The 20,405-nt window shown below is 39.2% G+C and overlaps 1 protein-coding gene across 6 annotated transcripts in view; it reads left to right on the top strand.

Annotated features, from left to right (window-relative positions):
• The window catches only part of ACTN2 (actinin alpha 2), a 70,694-nt gene extending 52,631 nt beyond the window's left edge, over window positions 1-18,063 (top strand). For 3 of the 6 annotated variants that reach the window (XM_050893227.1, XM_050893224.1, XM_050893225.1), the window contains exons 13-21: window positions 2,695-2,803; window positions 3,621-3,761; window positions 4,155-4,337; window positions 5,494-5,628; window positions 6,113-6,292; window positions 6,658-6,804; window positions 14,237-14,302; window positions 15,196-15,354; window positions 16,706-18,063. In XM_050893227.1, coding sequence (XP_050749184.1) covers window positions 2,695-2,803; window positions 3,621-3,761; window positions 4,155-4,337; window positions 5,494-5,628; window positions 6,113-6,292; window positions 6,658-6,804; window positions 14,237-14,302; window positions 15,196-15,354; window positions 16,706-16,864 — 1,279 coding nt within the window. In that variant the 3' untranslated portion in view covers window positions 16,865-18,063. Of the gene's footprint in view, window positions 1-2,694; window positions 2,804-3,620; window positions 3,762-4,154; window positions 4,338-5,493; window positions 5,629-6,112; window positions 6,293-6,657; window positions 6,805-12,998; window positions 13,077-14,236; window positions 14,303-15,195; window positions 15,355-16,705 lie in introns of all 6 variants that reach the window. The other 3 variants (XM_050893228.1, XM_050893226.1, XM_050893223.1) reach the window with 2 other exon arrangements.
• The last annotated feature ends 2,342 nt before the right edge of the window (window positions 18,064-20,405 follow it).

Genomic DNA, 20,405 nt, shown 5'->3' with positions numbered 1-20,405 from the left:
TGCTTACGTGCATGATTAACATGAGCCTGGTTCGGAAGCAGTGCTAAAGCATGTTGCTCAGCAGGTTATTTTTGTGACACTATCACTGTTCCTAAAGTGAGCTCATACTTAAGTGCTCCTCTGGATCAGGACAAAATTTGACTAAATTTTTAATTCTTTACAGATAAGATTGAATTACTTGTAAGATCAATAGGAATAGTGTAATGATTTTTAAATTCCAAAGGCTGTAGATTTCAAATAACCAAACGAATAGATATGGCTGTTCTCTTAGAAGATCTGTAACACATGTGCAGCAGTACTTTGTGTATGCATGATAAGCAAAACTTTTTACAAAATGTGAAATCTAGTCTCTTCACGGCTTCAATGTTGAGAGAGATACAAAAATTAATAGGACAAAGAATGTAAATCTATTTTTTATTTCCAAGTAAATAATCTCCTATGAGTTGTTATTTTTCCCTCTGCTCCTGCTTTGAGCAGAAAAATGACACTTATAATACACTTATTTGAAATAAACTACAGCAGGCCCAGAAAGGCAGTGGAGCTACACTGTTTAACGCCATTTGGTAATCTAACTTATGATTTTTGACCCACAGGTGCGCTTTTTAAAAGTTGTTTTGATAATATTATTCTCCTACCTATTTGTCCACAGCACATATCCCTGAAAGAAATAGGATAGCAGAGATCTTATGGGGAATGACTGAACCTCCCTGGCAGAGCTGGTGGAGGAACGTTGCACGTTACCTTCCAGGACTTTGACCAGAGCTGGTGCAATCAGTCCCTCACTTTCATGGAAGGACGCCTGCCCTTATCCTAATTGACAAAAGGAGATAAGTGATCCATTGAAGCAAAAATAAAATTTGCAGTACTCTCAGGGATGTGACCTGGAGTATCTGGAAAAATACCCTGTCCCTATTCTGGTATATTAGATCTGGTATGCGGAAAGAGACCAGAATACAAATCTCCACATCCCGTCCACTTAGTGAGCTCACAGCTCACACAGGAACATCATCTAATAATCTTGATATGCTATAATGAAAAAAACCAAACTTCCAGCTGAAAACTCATAGCAGCAAAATATATCTCAGCTGGTTTCATCCAAAACTCCATGCTTCTGGCTTAAAATTTCTTAACAGATAGATGGCTTTTGTTGCATCCCTTGAAGGCTAACAAAAAGGGTTGCTCCAAAGGAAGAAGCAAGTTTTTGAGTTAAGGAGCCCTTGTATAGTATGACTTGCTGGCAGCTTTCTCCTTACATGTAACAGTTCTGCTTTCACAACTTTGGGTTGATTTTGTTATTTTTTAAAATTGTTATGGCATTTTATTTTTACTTGTTTTATCATTCTTCACTTTCAACAGTCAATTGATTGTAGCACGTCTGAAGCCTCTTTTAAACAGAATGGTTCACATACTACTCAACTTTATCCCAAACCAGATTGCTCTGACTGAGCTTAGAGGAGGAAGCATGAACACTGCCCCTGGCCTACAGTGTAGCTTCAGAGGAAAGCTACCTCTGTTCTCATTTTGTCCTCTGTGGTTCTCTAAGTTACTGGCGGAGTGATCTGTACATTCCTCTTGCCAATCGCCTAGAGAAGAATGTTCAAAAGAAGGGAACAAATTCTATCTGCATGTAATTTCTTATTCAAGCCTTAAAGTAAATCTTAGCTTCATATTGCCGTGCTGTCACATAATCACAGTCTCTGCAATGTTTAGTACTGGGCAAAGTGTCCTCAAGGAGCAGCCAAGAGCTAAATTCAGTGGATGATGATACACCAATAAAAGTGAGCTTCCAAAGTGCCAAACACATGTATTTTATTATGGTCATGATGGCTGCAGCAGAACCAAGGGGATTATCTGCCACTGAGATAAAAAATTCAATTTGAGACAGACTCAGTGCAGAATCTCAGGACAGAGCTTTAAAGAGTTATTCCAGTCTGAGGCAGAATAGTAAGTTGCTTTCTGTCAGGATAATATAAGCCTATTAAGCAGGTGAAAAAGCAATGCTAACTGCTACATCCTTTGTGGGTGCACTGATTCATGCTGGTGGCATACGTGGGTCTGGAGATCCCTGTTCTCTGAACCAGCTAGTTCTAGAGTGTAGCTCTGTGAGGAGTTTCTGGAGAGGAAGATGAAAATTGTTCTCTGTGCCCTAGATCTGGGCGGCCCCTATTAGTATTGCCAGGCCTGTGAGAGAGAGATTATACTTTGAATGCAGCCTGAGGTCTGTTTCTCAGTTAAATAATTTCAGAGCATATGAGGCTGGAAAGGATCATTGGATTACTTAAAATGAAACGTATATTTCAGGCCAATTAATTTAAAACTGTAACAATCTTTAGAAACTTGATAAAGCCCCAGACTGAAGCATTCTGGTCTTCTGGAGATCAAATTGCTTGTGCCACAGGAATAGCTGAGACAAAAATGGTTAGACACCTTAATTGTCTTTAATACCTGGATGTCACAGATGGATACTTGATTTTTCTCACAACAGAGGAGGTTGATCCTATTCCTGTGCTGTGCTTCTTGAAATGGCGAATGTCTAGATCACACATGTCTATACTGCAACACTTGCTTACCTGGAGGAGAAATATTGCAAAAAAGAGAGGAAGAATTACTGAGGGACAGCGGAAGAGTGTGGACAATGTAACTGCTCTTGTCTTTCAGAAAGTCACATAGATTTTTGTCTTCACTCTTTCTTAGTGAACTGGACTACCATGATGCTGCAAGTGTCAATGATAGATGCCAAAAGATATGTGACCAATGGGACAGCCTGGGAACACTTACTCAGAAAAGGAGAGAGGCGCTGGAGGTAAACCATATAACGATGATCAGCAGCTCAGCTGAGGCAGGGAGGGGGGAATGAACCATTTGTTTCAGATCTGGAAACAGTGCCATTGAGCATCCACTTTGGAATCCAAACAGCAATAAACCCTTTCCTCAGATCTCCATTTCATTTTGGTGTGGTTTCATTTGCGAACAGATTGAATTGCTCAGAGCAGCCTTAACAGTACTCAGCTGCCAAGGACAGTTCTAAAGCAGCAACAAATGGCACGCAGTTTATAGCACTACTCTTTGGGAATTTGATGTCCAGCTAGGATAACAAAAGCCATTAGGCGCTTACCTTTTCATACTTGTCTGAGCTTAATCAGGTGAGGTACAGGATAATGGCCAGCACTGGGTTAATTTTTTGGTAGTGAGTATTCCAAAGCACTGAGATACTTTCCAAAACCTTGTTCCTTAAGAAAAGAAGTCACACACATGTATGCCAAGGTGGAAAACATGTGTCTAACTCTTCCTTTTTATACTTACAAGAAATTACTAAAGCAAGATTAGCAGATAGATCACAATAACAAAAATACTTAAAATATCAGTAGTGAAAAAGTAATTTCACCTGTTATCCTTCAAAGGCATACACCCCTTTTAACCTGTTGAATATGAGAGTACCTTTGCTGCAATTACTCCTATTGCCTTGAGTGAGAATCCTTAAAGCAGGTGGTGAAATCAGTCAACAATGCAATCAATTGCTTTTGAAAAGATGAGACATGCCTTTGTGCTTGGGTGGGTATGTGTGTGGAGTTAGGTCTTGCCTTAGTAACAAAGGAATGTACCTTTCCCAACCTGTACAGAGGACGGAGAAATTGCTCGAAACAATTGATCAGCTTCACCTGGAGTTTGCCAAAAGAGCTGCTCCTTTCAACAACTGGATGGAAGGTGCTATGGAAGACCTACAGGACATGTTTATTGTTCATAGCATAGAGGAAATCCAGGTAAATGGTTGTCTATTTTTTGGCTTACTGTCATACGGAAAACAAGAAAGGAAGCTTTTCCTTCTTGGAGAGTAGAACATGTGTAAGAAAAAAACCCCACACTTGTCTTGACATTTTCTTTGTGATAGGCAATGTCTGCTCTATTATAAATAGGGTTCTTCACTGGTATGAAAGCATATTCCAGAGATCATGGAAGAAGCGATGATCCTGATAAAGTCAATGAGGGCTGTTTCATGAATGTATCGACATGTATTATTTCCTGTATTTACAGATACATGTAGACAGGGTGTTTGAGAGTCTGAGAGAGGAGCTGTACTTATTTACAGCAGACCTTCCAGATGTTAGAAGAAACATTAAAGTTTTCATGCTTTCCCTCTCTGTTTCTGATTTTAGAGTTTAATCTCGGCACATGATCAATTTAAAGCTACTTTGCCAGAGGCAGATGGTGAAAGACAGGCCATACTGTCAATCCAGAATGAAGTTGAAAAAGTTATTCAGAGTTACAGCATGAGAATAAGTGCAAGCAATCCTTACAGCACTGTTACTGTGGAAGAGATTCGTAGCAAGTGGGAAAAGGTAATGTATGCTAAATACATAAAGGACATTGTAACATAGTATTCTAGTTTAGGAATCCTGAGAATATTCAGAGAACTTTACAATAAATCTGTAAATTATTCTAGATCATCAGATGCCAGAATGAACTTTCTATAGTATCTTATGCTTTCCCTTATGTTTGCTAGGTTTGCTTCACAATATCCCTTGCTCCCATCACTCAATATTACCTATGTCCTTTTTGGCTTTTTGGCGGGGCAAGAGGAGCATGTGTTGGGGCTAGTGCAGAGCTGGTGGCAGGCCAGCAGATGGGCCAGGGGGTGCCGTCAAAAGAAGAGAAAATGATTGTATTCTTTCTCTCAGTATAAACAGTAGTTTGTGTGTGTCTTCTACCCAGCTGCTGCTTTTCACAAATGTTGTAAAAAATTAGCATCTTTGGGACCATTAATGTTCTGTCCAATTAGATTGAAACTGGCAATTACCTTAAAAAATTACTGGGGAGGGATTAAGAGAGGCTCCTACAGCAATCACACAAACTTTATTTCATTAGGAACCCAGACAGATAATATGCTGAAGGTAAATGATTGTGTAGAATGTATGAATTTACCAAATACATAAACTTACACGGACAAGAACACACCCTCAATGGGTTATAAAAACCAAGCAATAAGGACTAAATTCAGAATCTCCCAGGCCAATCCAGAAGGGTAAGCCAAAAAAAGCATTTGCAATGTATTAGAGACCTTCAGATATACATGATGGACAGAATGTGTCTCATGTTATCCTATCATAATGGCTGTGCTCGAATAAAATGTTTTGCACCAACTATTCTTAGAACAATTACTTAGAGATTGAAAAATCACCTGTGTTTCAAAAGAAAAACAAAGTAACTGCTCTAATAGCAGTTCAAGTTAAATAATTGTCTTGAACTTGCCAGAGGTGAGAGTTTCTTCTCTCTCCATGTCAGTATCTCTGGTCCGGCTGCCCAAGACCATGTTAGCAGTTTCTTATGTTAGCACAGAATTGGTAAATAAAATAGCAATCACGTTTCTGGCTTGTCCTGCTGATATCAACCTTCAGACCAATAAGAAAAATTAGTAACTGTAGACTTATTTGTTCCATTTGTTTTTAAACTATTCAGTTGTGCTTACTCACACTTAGTGCTTTCCCACTGTAACAGGTGAAGCAGCTGGTGCCTCAGAGGGATCAATCCTTGCAGGAGGAACTAGCCCGCCAGCACGCCAACGAGCGCCTGCGTCGCCAGTTTGCTGCTCAGGCCAATGTCATTGGGCCATGGATCCAGACCAAGATGGAGGTGAGCATCAGACCCTCATGCAGAAGCTGACGAAAAAAGTAGTTTATATTTTTATCTATGCTCTCTATATAGCACAACAGCAATCTCCATGATAGTTCACCAGCTGTTTGATCCTGAAGTATTTAGCACCTGTTAAGATGATTTTTAAAACTGTGGAAGCTTGTACAAGTGGTACCTTGATGGTGAGCAGGAGATGTAGCTTTGAAAAATCAATCACTAAACAATTACTATTTAGCTTCTGCTTTCTGTAAAGGAAAGGTACCAGGATCACTGGGGTCTCAATACTAATTCCAGAAATAAATGTGCCATATTTCTTTTGAAATGTGTTTTCTACAGTAAAATTTCTCATCTCCACTGTATGAAGGTTTTATTACTATTGCTTCTTAGTATGAAAATACTACATATTTATGTGAATGTTGGTCAAATCAGCAAAACTGAAGCTTAAATTTGCGGGGCGGGGGGGTGTCTTTGTTTCTTTTGACAGGAAATTGCCCGCAGCTCTATTGAAATGACAGGGCCTTTGGAGGACCAGATGAATCAGCTGAAGCAATATGAGCACAATATCATTAATTATAAACACAACATTGACAAACTGGAAGGAGATCATCAGCTTATACAAGAAGCCCTGGTGTTTGACAACAAGCACACCAACTATACTATGGAGGTAGCCATTTACTCCCTTTTGTACTTGTTAGTTTATTCTGCCCTCTTCTGCCATATAACTACCCTTCCCTGATCTGAAGAGACTGCAACAGAGGATGGCATTTGGCAGACTTTCTAATAATCTCATAACACTTATTTTATTTGCAATTATTTTTACTTTTAGTGAAGAAGTACACATTTAGAAACCAGTTCCATATTTGTCTGAAGGCCATTTTTATTTTTAATGATCCTTGGTCATAATATAGAGTTAGTGGTATGGAAGAGGTATCACGTAAATATTTAGAGCTGATTTTTTGCTTACTGTACTTTTTATACTCTTAGAAGAATGTATTCGATTCTTTAATAAATCAGTATTTTCTCTCATAGCACATCCGTGTTGGCTGGGAGCTCCTACTTACCACCATTGCTCGAACTATCAATGAGGTTGAGACTCAGATCCTCACAAGAGATGCCAAGGGTATCACCCAGGAACAAATGAATGACTTCAGAGCATCATTCAATCATTTTGACAGGGTACAGTACTCCTGCTTTTTCTCAACTAGCAGTATTTATTCTTCCCCAAAGCAAATTTCTTTTCATTCCAAATGTAAGCCTTTTAAAAAACTGCAAGTGCAGTACCAATGGGCTCTTTTTAAAACAGCAAAAAAGATCAGTTAACGAAGGATTTACAGCCTTATGAAATCATAGCATTGTACAGATACATTAAAGATTAATTTTTACTCTTTAAATGTAATGCAAAATTATAGTTCTGCTAATATGGTTGAGTATTTGTTCAAATAACAGGTAGAACTGGATAAATCTATGTGTTTTGGAAAATAACGTTCCCCTTTATTTTAAGGCAGTGCAGCATGTTCTATGTACTTGCCAGCAGCTTCCATCTCATTAAATTTAACTGTAATCTGGATTACACGTTTTTTTTTTTCCTTTGAATCACAACTTGTCCCCCTAGAAATAGATTTGTAGGGAATATAGTTGGGGCACCGATAGCTGTCAAGGAAAATCCTTTATTTTTCTGGCTGTATGTGGGAAATAAGAGGCTGATTTTTTCAGTTATCTAATCATGGATGAATAAAAAAGTAGGAATGAAAACACTGTTGTGAAGGAACTTAACTCACTCCTTCTGTGAGTTACACAGTATTCATGGATAGAGGGTTAAAAAGATAGCTATTCATAGACACAATAGCAAAATACATGCAGACAGGGATCTGACATTCCCAGTTGGAGAACAATCTGTACATGACTTACCTCTGTTGGCTCTGTGGTCACATGAACCCACCTTCAAAACCAAGTTCACATTTCAAATACTGAAAAAACATTACCATAATGCAGCACCAGGCTGTTGTCTTTTTCCCAGTACAGATTCCTGCAGTTAGCAAACTGTGCTTAACCCCCAATTTATATTCTATTATCACATGAGTCGGCTCCTTCAAATCATTTCAGGCTATAGCAAAATGCCACTTTGTTTTCACTGACATCCTCTTTGTCCAGCTCTACTCAAAATGGTTACCCATATCTGGACTTATACTTTATGTGCATTGGATACTGACAGTCATAGTTTGCTAAATATTCTTTAGAATATCCTTAGTTGTTTAGAAAGAAAAGCAGAATTGCCAAACCTCTGCTTTCTGAAGAAACACACAAGCATAGAAAAGGTTAGCTACATAGGGACCAGGAACAGATTTTATGGAAAATCTTAATGTGATTCTAGTGCAGCATAATTCCTTTTTGTATTTTCTAAGGAAGCAGAAGATAACATCACAGAAGAAGAGATAAATTTCCTAGGGTGGAAGGAAGTAGCATACTAAATGGCTTTCCCAATGCACTGGAGCAGATAAGTGAGCAATTAGAGCTATTAAAAGCAGACAGAGTACCAGGCCTGGATAAATTGCACGCCAGTATTTGAGAGACCCTATTAAGGGAAACCAGGGACTGTGCACAAAGATTTGACAGCTCCCTAAAGATAAGGAAGCAAGGTGACTGAATCCTAGTATATCTTACACTAGATGGCCATTTCTAGCATCCCTGTATCTTTGTAGTTCATAGATGAGTTCTCTGCCATGCTTGCGGCAAGACTGGTTCAGTGGCTGAGGAGATATTATGAGCATCTCTTGGTGCCTCAGAAGGTCTTGAAGGGAGAAGCTAAATCCTGCACCAACCAGCCCTATTGTTATGGATCTTTAGGCTTTTCAAATATAGTAAGACTTTGGGATATCAAAGGATACAATAGACTGAGGCCCTAGGAAAGGTTGTATGGCCTGGAAGAGGGCCCTCGTGTCACACAGCTGCAGGCAGGTTAGAGATGGGCTATGACAATAATGTGCAACACAGAAGTGCTTCCCAGCTCCTCGATCCTTGCCTATCCCTGGCTGTCTCCTTTCTTCAGGCTATAAAGAGTCATGGCTTCAGGCAGTGTCCCTTCTGCTCTTGCTTCTGTTGCAGGAAGCCTGAGTGGCTGGGTCAGAAGCGGAAGGAGATGCTTCTTCAGTTTCTATGGCCTCAACAACCTGGGCCTGAACTGCAAGTTTAGCTGCAGACCTTACCTTCCTTGGATATAATCCAAAGGCCCTAAAAAAAAGAGGCCTGGAAGGATCACGTTAAGGGAAGGGCCATTTTGCATATGCCCCCTTTAGTATACTCCTTCCCTTAGCATCAGACATGGGAAATTGATCTAGGAGGACTTTTGCACTGACACAGTGCAACAATTATGTTCTTAGTAGCATAATGCAAGTTAAAGAAAGGAAGAAGGTAAGATCTAAAACCACTCAGCCATCAAGCCAGGCTTTCTGTAGGGGACAGATAGTAGAAACACTGATAGAAGAGAAGCTTATACTGATTAAATTACACTGTAATTTAGTGGGCAGATGCAACTCAATCTACGCAGGCTAGAAGGAGACATTGAACAAATGTTTGAGAGAGGCAGGCTTGTTTTTCATTTTTATATCCTTCCTATGTCCTTGTACACTCGAATATTTAGTGTTGGTGAATAAAGGAAACCCAGGGTCCTTCAGAGTTACTTCAGGGTACACAAAATAATGAAGACTCTAAACTTGGAATTTAGATAGAGAAGGCAGTAATGGATTCTTTTATGGTCTTGATTACCTTCAATAGAAATGAAGATGAAACAGGTTCATCCGAACATAAGCACTAACATGAAAAATACTGGCTTCTCCATGTCAGACGGAATTAGCTGTATATGTAATAATTTTGTTGTGCTTAGCAGCATTTCTGAATGAATAGCCAGAAAAGATCCCCAAAATTAATACTGTCCCAGACGAGTAGGCTTTAAATACGTAAGCACAACAGATTCATTTATGCATGCTATAGCTCTGGCTTCTGTGGTGTTTCTCCAATTTCAGACATATCTTAATGTTTGACTCTTAGTCTGTGTTGAGGATGTCAGCAAAGTACTAATATGCAGCGTAGCTCCCTTCTCCATTTTAAAGAATGTATTTTGGTACACATAAATGTAACAACTTTTTATAGAGTGCTTCTAGAAATAACTTCCTTTGCTTATAAATCTGAGGAAGGAACCCCTATCTTCCTCCCCAGGAAGAATATATAAAAAAAAAAAAAATCTTACAGTTCATAATCCATTATGGGGCTTAATTCTGCAGTAGTTAATCCTTTGAAAGAGAGCTAAATAATTGGGTGAATTGTTTTAAATGGTTCTACATCTTGAATATCTGAAAGAAAACTATTTGGTATTTTACAAGGTTTGTTTTGGGGGACTACATGTCTCTCATTCTCAAACTGCAGTGAGTAAGTGGGCACCATGCATATAAGAATTACAAGGGCAGGAAGAGTTGTGTTTCTTTCAGTGCATCCACCAGCAGAGATATGCTAGCACAGAAAGTGTTACAAGTCATCCTTGCTAAAGGCAAGTGGTAAATACGCTATCTCCCTTGGGGCAAGGGGGCAGCCCTCTAGGCTCTTGTGTTTTCAACAGGCATGTAGGCACGCTGGTACCCCAGAGGTTATTCTTGAGGATGCTGCTGCTTACCCACTACTCCTTGCTGGAGGCTGTGCCTGAAGGCACAGTCTAGTTGTAGGTATAAATATAAATCTTCAGCAATGCTGGTATATTTCCTTCCTTAATGTGACTGCATAGAGAAAAAAAGAGAAAGTAGGACGCAATGTCTGAATCACAGAAGCAATTTAGAAGTGTTCAAAATGGTGCATAGCTGAATTATGGTATGCAGACAAATTGGGACACCAACACAGGTATGTTGTCAGTCACTGGTTTTGAAGTCTTTTTATGCAGGGATTCCTTTTTCAGATTCAGTATATTCAGTAAATTCTAAATAAGATTGCGAAGTATGTGATAAAATATCTGCAGCTGCTCTGCATGTAATATCCTAATGGCTGTTAACATATTCTACTATTGATTTTTGTGCAAACTACAGATTTTAAGTAGGAGCTCTGCACACAGAACAATAGCATCATGACACCCTATATTTTACTAACAGAAAAACAACAGTTCCCTATTAAAGGAACCACATGATCAGGCTTATGCAGGTCAATTAGCATTCAGGAAACTGAAGGACATATTTAAGAATGGATTACTTTGACTCAGAAGCTCACTTGTTTTATAAGGCCACATATAAATCACAAAGGGGAAGGAAAAGATTTCTGGTGACTAATAATGAAACATGGAGGGGGACTTCAGTGTTTTACTTTGTATTGGCAGGAAAAGATGAACAAGGCAAAATTATTTATATGCTTTAAAAAACTAATTTCAGTGATTAATGTTGGTCTGCAAACAATAAAAATAAATACAAAGAACCATTTCCCAATGAGAAAGCCCTTGAATGGGCTTGATCTATGCATTAATTGCAAAATACCATTGCATCCAATGAAACTCTGATATACTGCAAAGGCAAAGATGCCTTTTTAGGCCATATATGATGCAGATTAAAAAAACTCCCTACGAGAACGTAAGAACCTGCTATAGCACATGGCAGAACTATTTGGACCTTCACTGGGGAGTCCCACTTAACCAGACAACGGTTGTGAGCTCCAGCACCACCCTTGCGCTCCTCTCCTAAAGAAAATGGTTTCTCAGTAGATGTGCTGGCCTCTCTCACTCCCGTCTGCCCTTTGCTAGCTGTTGCACGACTACCGCTGCCATGTGTGCCTGGTTAGGGAGCTCATGCACATGCTGACCACCCAGCTCCCTGGTGTAGTCAAGTAGTTAATAGTCCTCTACCAACGCCTGTTAGAGGAGGTGGAGGGACAGGATTTGGCTCTTAGCTCCCATTTTTATATCATTTTGTTTGCAGTCACACATTAATATCTTTGGCTTTAGAAATAAGGTAGAATGAGCTGACTTCACTCCTAGTGTGACCTGCTGTAGCCTGTCTCCAGGATGGTTTTTTGAGAGTCTAGGCCAGCCTAGATTAACATTTTCAGAATGATAAGATAAACCATTTTGAATGCTTTATAGCAGGAATTATCCTATAAAATGGAAATATTACAGGAAAAAAAATTCACTGTGATTGTGGCTTTTGACGAAATGCTGCTCCAGACTTGCAGCTTTGCTTTATCTCTTGTCATTGACTTCCTGCTGTTATTTTTCATCTTCCCTTTATGGAGCTGGTGGAGGTTGATGCAGAGGGAGTCAATATAATAACAGCATGATATGTCAAAAATGCATGGCATTATGAACTTAATAAAGCACCACTTTATCCTATTAGTATACTAAATAAACCCAGGGCGTTTGTTAAAACTCCTATAATTTTAGTTATGCATAACTATACAGAAATTTTCAAAAATAAATTATTCATCTAGCAGGCAAATATGTAGCAGACAGAAAACCTTGGATCTTCTCCAAACTGTCAGTCTGTAAAATCAATAAGGGTAATAATTTTTCATCTTAGAACATCTCTTTAATTGTATTCATGTTAAGTCAATCTGAAGTACACCTCTGATAGGACACATTTTGTATGAACAGGAAGAAAAAGACAAGCCAGTCTGTTTTTAAGAAGTTAGTGTGAATTTCTTGACCTGCAAGATGGAAAAAAATATTGGTTCAAAACAATGATCCAGTTTGATGTGGTGTTACTAGGAGCCATTTAACCTGGAATTTAATGGGGCTTTTTTAAAGTCAGTTTTCAAAGCAAAACCTTACTATATAGATTATTAAAGAAGGCAGATAAGTGAAAATATGTTATGTCAGTTACAAATTTATTTTGGATCTAGGCAAGAAATCAGTTGTTTTGTACTTCTGCTCTCTTTTGAGATATGCATATTCAGTTGTTAAGTAATATTATCAGATCAAGAGTGAAGTAACAGTAACTGAGTGGGGAAAAAATGTTTTACCCAGATTCAGTGATCTTTTTACTGCATCTGACATACACTGTATGACAATAGAAAATGAAGGAAGCAAACAGCAGTTCAATAGAATAAAAACTGCCTTATCAGCAAAAATGTTAACAAAGCACCTGTAGAGGAAGCACAGTTTTAACTCTGTAGTTGAAGTAACGACCTTATTCCACTAAGGAAAAAACCTAAAGCATGAAACTGCAAAAGATGTACACTTTTTAGGTAATTCAGTGCAAAATGTTGACATTACATTTCCATGAACTTCTGTAAAAACATGGTTATTAATACAAGAGTAGAATGTTCTTTACTAACCAACTAACCTGATCTGTGATTTCTCTTTCTTTCCTTTCACCTTCCCAAATGCATGACCTGTGATGGGATGCTAGGATGAATCTGACAATCTACATTCAGATGAATTTAAAGCCTGCCTCATCAGTCTAGGACAGGTTGGAAATGACCTGCAGGTAGAGGAAACTGATATTGTTCTGTTTTCCGATAGGCAAATATAATAATAGCCAAAGAGACCGTGGGTTTAAATTCCAATGTATTGGTCATAATGCTTTGAAAAGATCCTGCCTCTGGGAAGACAACTGGATTAGATGGACTGTCAGCATCACTTGGAGCCATATTTTTCTATGCATTTTTCAAAGATTTTTCAGGTTGTTTCTTTTACTTGGTTTGAGATGTTTTATTTGGCCTCTGCTAGATAACTATGTGGAGCTCCTATGCTTCTTGCACTCAGACTTTTGCTAATTTTCCTCTTCTCGGACTCAATACAAGCTCCCTACTGCTCTCTCCTGATTTAGGATGACACAATTCTCTCCAAAACGCTACATTGTATCACAACACAGAGGAAATGTTTATTTACCTTCTTACTATTATGCCATTTAATGTTTACTCAGCTTTGAGTCACGAATGCCACAGATATGTTATTGCCTGGAAAATGAGCAACGTCCTTTTATACAAGGTCTTCAACTGACCTCCTCCTAAGTCTTGCAAGTCTCATCCTTTAAGCCAGTATGCACATCTCTCTGCTGTAGTCCAGGTCTTGATAGCCTGCAGTCAGAAGGAAAATCCCTGTACTTATTTCCCATATGTCAGCAGACAGCTCTCATAGTGTACCTACCTTAGCCTTGGAGTGGAGTATTTGAAATAGTCAGTGATACACTCTTTTCAGACTGGTTTTAACTATACTTTTAGTCACTACAGCATCCCATACAGAACTTTTCAAAGACATTTCCTATCAGGGAGGCAGCTGGAGCATCTCCTGAGTTTAACTAGTTTAGTAACAAACTTTTCTCCTTGCCCTTCTCTTTGTCTTCTCTGGTTGTGTTCTCTGTATTCTTGTCTCATTCACCTCCTCTTCTCCCTTATCTCTCCCCTGACCTTTCCTGATGTTACTTTTTGTGGTGAAAATGTCTGTTTCCTGTGTGTAATATGTTAGTTACTTCTTCCTCCTTTAAAACTGATGATGATTCTGGTGACCTGCTTGGGCAATATCAATGAATACTGTTCATACACTGGATCCAATACGCCAATGGTCTAAACTCGTCATCTCTCTGGAAATTACCTTGGATTCTTCAAACCTTCCCTTCTATATTCCTTACGTTGTTTTGGTCAATAGAGGAAGAACGGATTGATGGACCACGATGATTTCAGAGCTTGCTTAATTTCAATGGGTTATGATTTGGTATGAATTTTAAGAAACAATGGCAACTGATTCTGCTTACAGCTTATAACATTAACCACAGCAACACTAAAGCTTATTTAAATTGACAGAATACTAATAATATAAGTTACACTAGAGATACTAGATTCTTGTTTCCTTGCTTTTTCTCTATTTTCAAATGGTTAAAAAGGAAGTTAAAACTAGACACTTGAAAACCATATTCTGTGGTCCGCTGCATTGCTCTTTGAGTTAAGGAAATTTTAAAAGTTGAAATTAACTGTTATTATTATTTTTTTCTTTCTCCTTTTTTATCTCCATGAGGAAGAATGAGTTTGATGCTGTTTAATTCTCATAAACTAGCTTTGGGGATTGCGTTTTCTTTCCTTCACTTATTTATTCTAAAAACTTCCCCCAAAATTCAACCCTTTTTAGTGGAAAAAAGGATTAGCCTTAGTTGAACTGTCCTGTATTTGGCATGAAATTTTCAGAATTGTCTCCCTTACTTCTTTGTTCCGTGGGTCTGCAAGCACACTGCTTCTTGGGCTATTGTTTCACCTCCCTGTGCGGTGCCTAAATTACAATGGTTTTAGGATGGGGTGGAAAATGAAGTGTTAAGTTAAAGAGGCATTGAGGGAGGGTGGGAGGGGGGAGAAGTTGCAGAAAGTTAATGGAAAGGTACATACTGTGTATTTAGGACAAAGAATACATTTTTCAAAAGCACCGAGTCCTCTTTACAAAAGAGGGGTGGGCATTTAAGATCCCAGCTTTCATTGACTCTGACATTTATGTTCCTAAGTCAGGAAGATGCTTTAAAGGCTTTGTAACCACTGGTCCCTACTGGTTCATGAGAGACACAGGCTGTTGGCGATTGATATTACGGTGACCATTTTTTTCTGTTTTGGGTTCTGTGAAAGGGTGAAGCTGAGTTTGCCCGAATCATGTCTCTGGTTGACCCCAATGGGCAAGGAACCGTCACTTTCCAGTCCTTCATTGACTTCATGACCAGAGAAACAGCAGACACAGACACGGCTGAGCAAGTGATAGCTTCCTTCAGAATCCTGGCTTCAGATAAGGTCAGTCATCGTGCTGCTGGCTGTAAGGATTCAATAGCTCTCGTATTTAGCCCTTCTTTGCTGAAAGTCTTACAAAGCCTTTTAGTAATAGTGAAGCTTTGTTTTCAGTTTGTAAGACTTCAGAGAAAGCACTTGCCTTTTCTTCTTGTTTGGACCCAAGACTCTTAGCTGAAATGGGTGCAGAATTCAAGGCTTGGTGTGTATACCCTCATATCACAGAGAGCCAACATAAAATTAGACATCTTAGACAAGATTTAGACAGTTTGTCTGTATAATGGTTATATTGTACATCAGGTTATTTCCACACAACAGCCTTGATTAGAGGGGAACTTCTGCCTTTCATGCTGTTGTCTGGATGTTTCAATGCAGAGTTTGGCCCTCTGGAACATAGCTTGGGTCAGTTGCACAAGACTCCACCTAATTGGGAGCCACGTTGTGACCTGACAGCTCATTCAACAGGGCGATGCAATGTGGTGTACCCCTGTCCTAGGAGGAGCAGGCCTCCTCTAGTTACTGGGTTCGTGGAGGAAGTTCCTGAATTTGGCATACTTTCCTCCCCATGCCAGATCCACTGGTGAGTGAGTGGTGTATGAAGATGAAAGGGAGGATAATGGCAACACAAGAGCTTCTGGAAGAGTCAGGGCCATAAACAGTGCTGCCAGGAAACCAATCCTGCACTATGGAGAAAGGAGAGATCACAGCAGTACAGGTCTATTTGCCCAAGCTCGCTCTATTGATTTTCTCATTCTGGCTCTTTGTATTGATTTCGTGATCTCATTACTGTGGACTACATTTTGAATTCCAGACATGTTCTCAGTAGGAATTCATGTGGAAGATGAAAGCCAAGGTCGCAGGAAAAAATGGTTTTCATTATGTTGCTATTTTAAATAATGTCAAGTCTGTTAACAGAGGGTATCCTTCATATCATAAATGCAAACCATTAAGAGCAATAATGCATCTTTCATTACAAATATATTAGGACCTTGAAACTAACAGGATCTAACTGAAAATGTGTCTGTCCTGTCACTGCGGAAGAGGCAGTAGTGCACTTCAGAGATACTAGCTATCCATGGACGAGCTGTATCAGTAGCAGTCTATGCATGGCTGCACAGCGCTCGGTAGCTAACATACACAGTCACATATCCTGAGACTGGATTTTGACCTAATCAGTTTGTTGGTAGGATTGTCCCCTTCAACTCATCATTAGGGATGGAATTTACTGAGGAAAATATTTGGTCTCAGAAAAATAGGCAGGATGTCCGAGTTTATTAGTCACAGCTACAGAAAATAAATGTATTTTGTGTCTTTGAAGAATACGTACTGAATTTGTCAATCCTTTCTCCCTTCCCAGCCTTATATCCTGGCAGATGAGTTACGTCGAGAGCTGCCTCCTGAGCAGGCTCAGTACTGCATCAAGAGAATGCCTCCGTACACTGGCCCAGGTTCTGTTCCTGGGGCTCTGGATTACACCTCTTTTTCGTCAGCACTGTATGGAGAGAGCGACCTCTGATTCTGTAATTGGCCATATTCATGGTAGACACTAAGAATACCCACCTTATTGCCCAGATTGCTTCTCAAAAGCTTTGACAAGCTGATTTAAAAACAGGTTTTACAAATACAGTAGGTACCGTCAGTGTAAAGTGCTAGTAACTAAAGTAACTAGTGTATATTAAAGTGTGCGGCACGCTAGGTTTCTGCATTGTTGGTTTTAGGTTGTCTGTCCTATACAATGCTAGAAAATGTATAAAAAAAAATCGCAAGATATTAACTTTGGAAATATCCATTCAGAAAATAGAATGTAAAACCTAAGAACATTGAAACTCACAAAGTATTTCTCCATTTTCAAAATGTTTCAATGCCATATGCGCTTCTTTTACAATGTTCATAAAACTATGTTAGAAGTCATGCTTTTTTCTTTCATACAGCAATATTATTTTCCTCTAATGATTTCTGATTTTGTATGCTTCTACTGGTGGAATTTAATAAAATATTAAAATGCAGTTTTTCAGGGAAGAAATATATCAACCAAGTAAACTACTTAATTACGAAAATAATCCAGAATGCTATGCTTTTGTCTCTTAAAGATGGTTTTATCTTATCACAAAGAGTTGTAATATAGGGGGGAAAAGCTGAAAAGCTGATTAAATTGCAGGTTTAGAGTTCTGTAAGCAGTACTTTTCTTTTAGGCCTTTAACTTTTACAGCTGAGGGAGTACAACTTTTATAATCAGAAATAATAAGGAAGCTAATTTCATGTGAGCTGTTTTGTTTCGAAACCCGCATTCTTGTCTGTGTTGGACAGTCTTTGTTTCTCAGTATAAGAAAGCCAGTCCCTTGTTGTATTAGTGGGCAACATTCATCTCTATCCTGCATAATGCAAAATCTCATCTGAGCAAATGTAGTGTGGTTGTCTTGCAGCTTTAACTGTTCAGTGCTCAAGTTTCAGTTTGTGTGGACTTCTACTGGATCGCAGGCAGTTCTGTCTGTATTATGCTCCTGTGCGCTAGTTGTTTACTGTTTGTTTTTTTTTCCATCTTGAGAAACGATAGAGAAGTAAAAGCAGTAACTTTTTTACTTGAATCCTACCGACACTGAGGAAATGCAATGTAATCAAACAAAACCATTTACAAATGGTCAAGTGAGCTGTGCAGCCCAGTGCTATTAAAGCAATGATGTGCCTATTAAATAAAGTCTGCTTTTCAAAACCTTATGAGACTCTGTCATTGGCAATCATCTAGTGGTTCCCTCTAAGAACTGGTAACATTTCTGAACATTAAAGGAGGTTTCAGTCTGCTGAAAGTAAAAGTTCAAAAAAGTATGTCATGCATTTCTATACACTGTGTTTGCATGAACAACAGTCGCTACGTGCTGGAGGGACAGGTATGGCTTCAGGAAGTGAGATGGAGCTCGGAACGAGTGGGACAGAGTTTCCATTTAAGTCACCTGAGCACAGACGTCCATAGCTTGTTAGACTCCTGGCTTAGATTGATTTCAGTGAGACTCAGGCACTAATGCTTTTGAAGATGTTGGCCTTTACTTTTCTGTATCTCTCTTTTTCCTCATGTGCAAAAAGCAGATGTTAAGTATGCAATGATGCCTTCACTGGCCTTTGCTTTGAAATCTATGAATGGGAAGCATGAAAAATCTGTGTGTGATTTCAGTCCTCAAGCAGGCATCCTGCAGGTAAGGTGCATGTGGTGGGAGCAATTTCTAAACAATCCCAGAGGAGATGGGCAATGACCAAATACCTCCTCCTCCTCCACCTTCTGTACAAAGGCCAGCGGAGGACTTAGAGAAGTACTAGGGCTGGAGCCACATCTCCTGCAGTGCATGTGCAGCCTTGCACGCAGCCAGAAGCTGCTGCTGCCACTGCCAATACTGACATGGTGCAGTGCCATCTCTTTTTGTGACGACAGTGCCCGTACAAACTAAGTCGGGAAGCTCTGCCTTAAAGCAATGGCATTTCCAGCTAAATGACTGCTGGGCAGGCTGAATCCTATTAAAAAATAAATCTGTATATCTCTCATTGTCACCGTTTAATGCAACTGGAAGAATAAAACATTGAGCTTCCAAATGTGGCACAAAAGCAACATCTCAGTGCTACAGGCAGGATTATGCTAAAAATTGGCACAGAGACAGTTTATATCTGACACGTCTATCGGGTGTCATTCATATTCTCTACCTGCTAATTTTTATATTGTGATATTCTTCCTATTTTTGATAGTATGGAAGAGACTTCTGAATTCCTCCTTTAGCTAAATGTTCTGTTGATCAAAGCATGTCAGAGATAACATTATCAGCAGCAAGAGAAAAAGACTTTTGCAAAGCAATTTTTTCACTCCCTTATCAAGTTTCTAATTCCTAAAGTAGAGTGAACAGAACCAGTGGCAGAGAGCTGCAGGGATTAATTACCCATCCGTACTTGCCTAAAAATGTTATACCATAGTTATTACTTTAATATGTCTTTCACATAAAAAAAAGATGTATCATAAAGTTATTTCTCCCAGCATCAATTTACCCTGAAGAGGGTAAAATTCAAGGTTCTTTAAGATATTCTGTGGTCAAGTTCCAGGGCTATGGGTTTAACAGAGAGATTTCCTTTTCCTCTAAGGCTCCATTTTTAGTAGGTAGCATTTGTTTTTTCTGCAGAATCAGTCTGTTCACGCTGGGAATCAATGCAGTGGCATTTTCTGTCTACGCAATTCTGGCAGCAAACTAGCTTTACTATCAAAAACGCACAGTAACTGAGCCCAAGGTAATGAACGTACCAATCACAGGGGCCAAATCAAGGTTCAATAGGTGAAGGTACAGCTTATTCTGCTGATCGTGTGAATGAAGGTTATAGAATAAATGAAAATTCAAAGAAGTCTGTAAGGATTTAAGTTGCTTTAATGACTGTAATACAGATGTCTTCTGTGACCTTTACATGGATACAACAGTTCTTTGAAAAACTTCCTGCCAAGATAATCTTGATTTTGTGGTAATCATTTTCAGTCAGTGGTCTTCAGAATGGTGCCGATGCAGGTAGAAAACAGTGTTGTCAGCTCTGTGCTACCTTCATACCTCCTTTCTTCATAGATAGAGTTTCCAGCACTTCTTTTCTTACCTGCTGGCCACAAAAGGCTTGGATCAGAGCCGCTCCTAGCGGCGTGTGTTTTCATCGGAACACCCTGTTGTTCAGTTTGCCCGCTTCTTGGAGGAGAGCATGCTTTTTCATTCAGGTTGTTCCTGATGTCCGTAGAGGTTATCCCAGACACAAGTGGTCTCAATGAAGGAGAAAAATAGTTCCTGTTAGCAGCTGGATTTGGACGGTAAGCAGTTTCCTTTTTTGACTTAAATGGCTTGTGGTTGAGAGTAATTCTGTAAGGAATTAATTGTTTGATCATCACTAGTATATGAACAGGCCCTTAAGAGCATGCTTCCAGCATTGGTAATGGTGTCAATATTTTTTGGTGGGCTTCTACAAACAGTTCCAGTAATATTTAGATGAGAAAATAATACTTAGGTAAGAGATGACACTTCTTTGAAGAACATTCATCCCTTGGTTTTGCC

This window comes from Gymnogyps californianus, chromosome 3 (assembly GCF_018139145.2).
Source record: "Gymnogyps californianus isolate 813 chromosome 3, ASM1813914v2, whole genome shotgun sequence".
Taxonomy (NCBI): domain Eukaryota; kingdom Metazoa; phylum Chordata; class Aves; order Accipitriformes; family Cathartidae; genus Gymnogyps; species Gymnogyps californianus.
The sequence above is the reverse complement of the archived record's forward strand: the minus strand, read 5'-3'. Positions and strand labels throughout refer to the sequence as shown.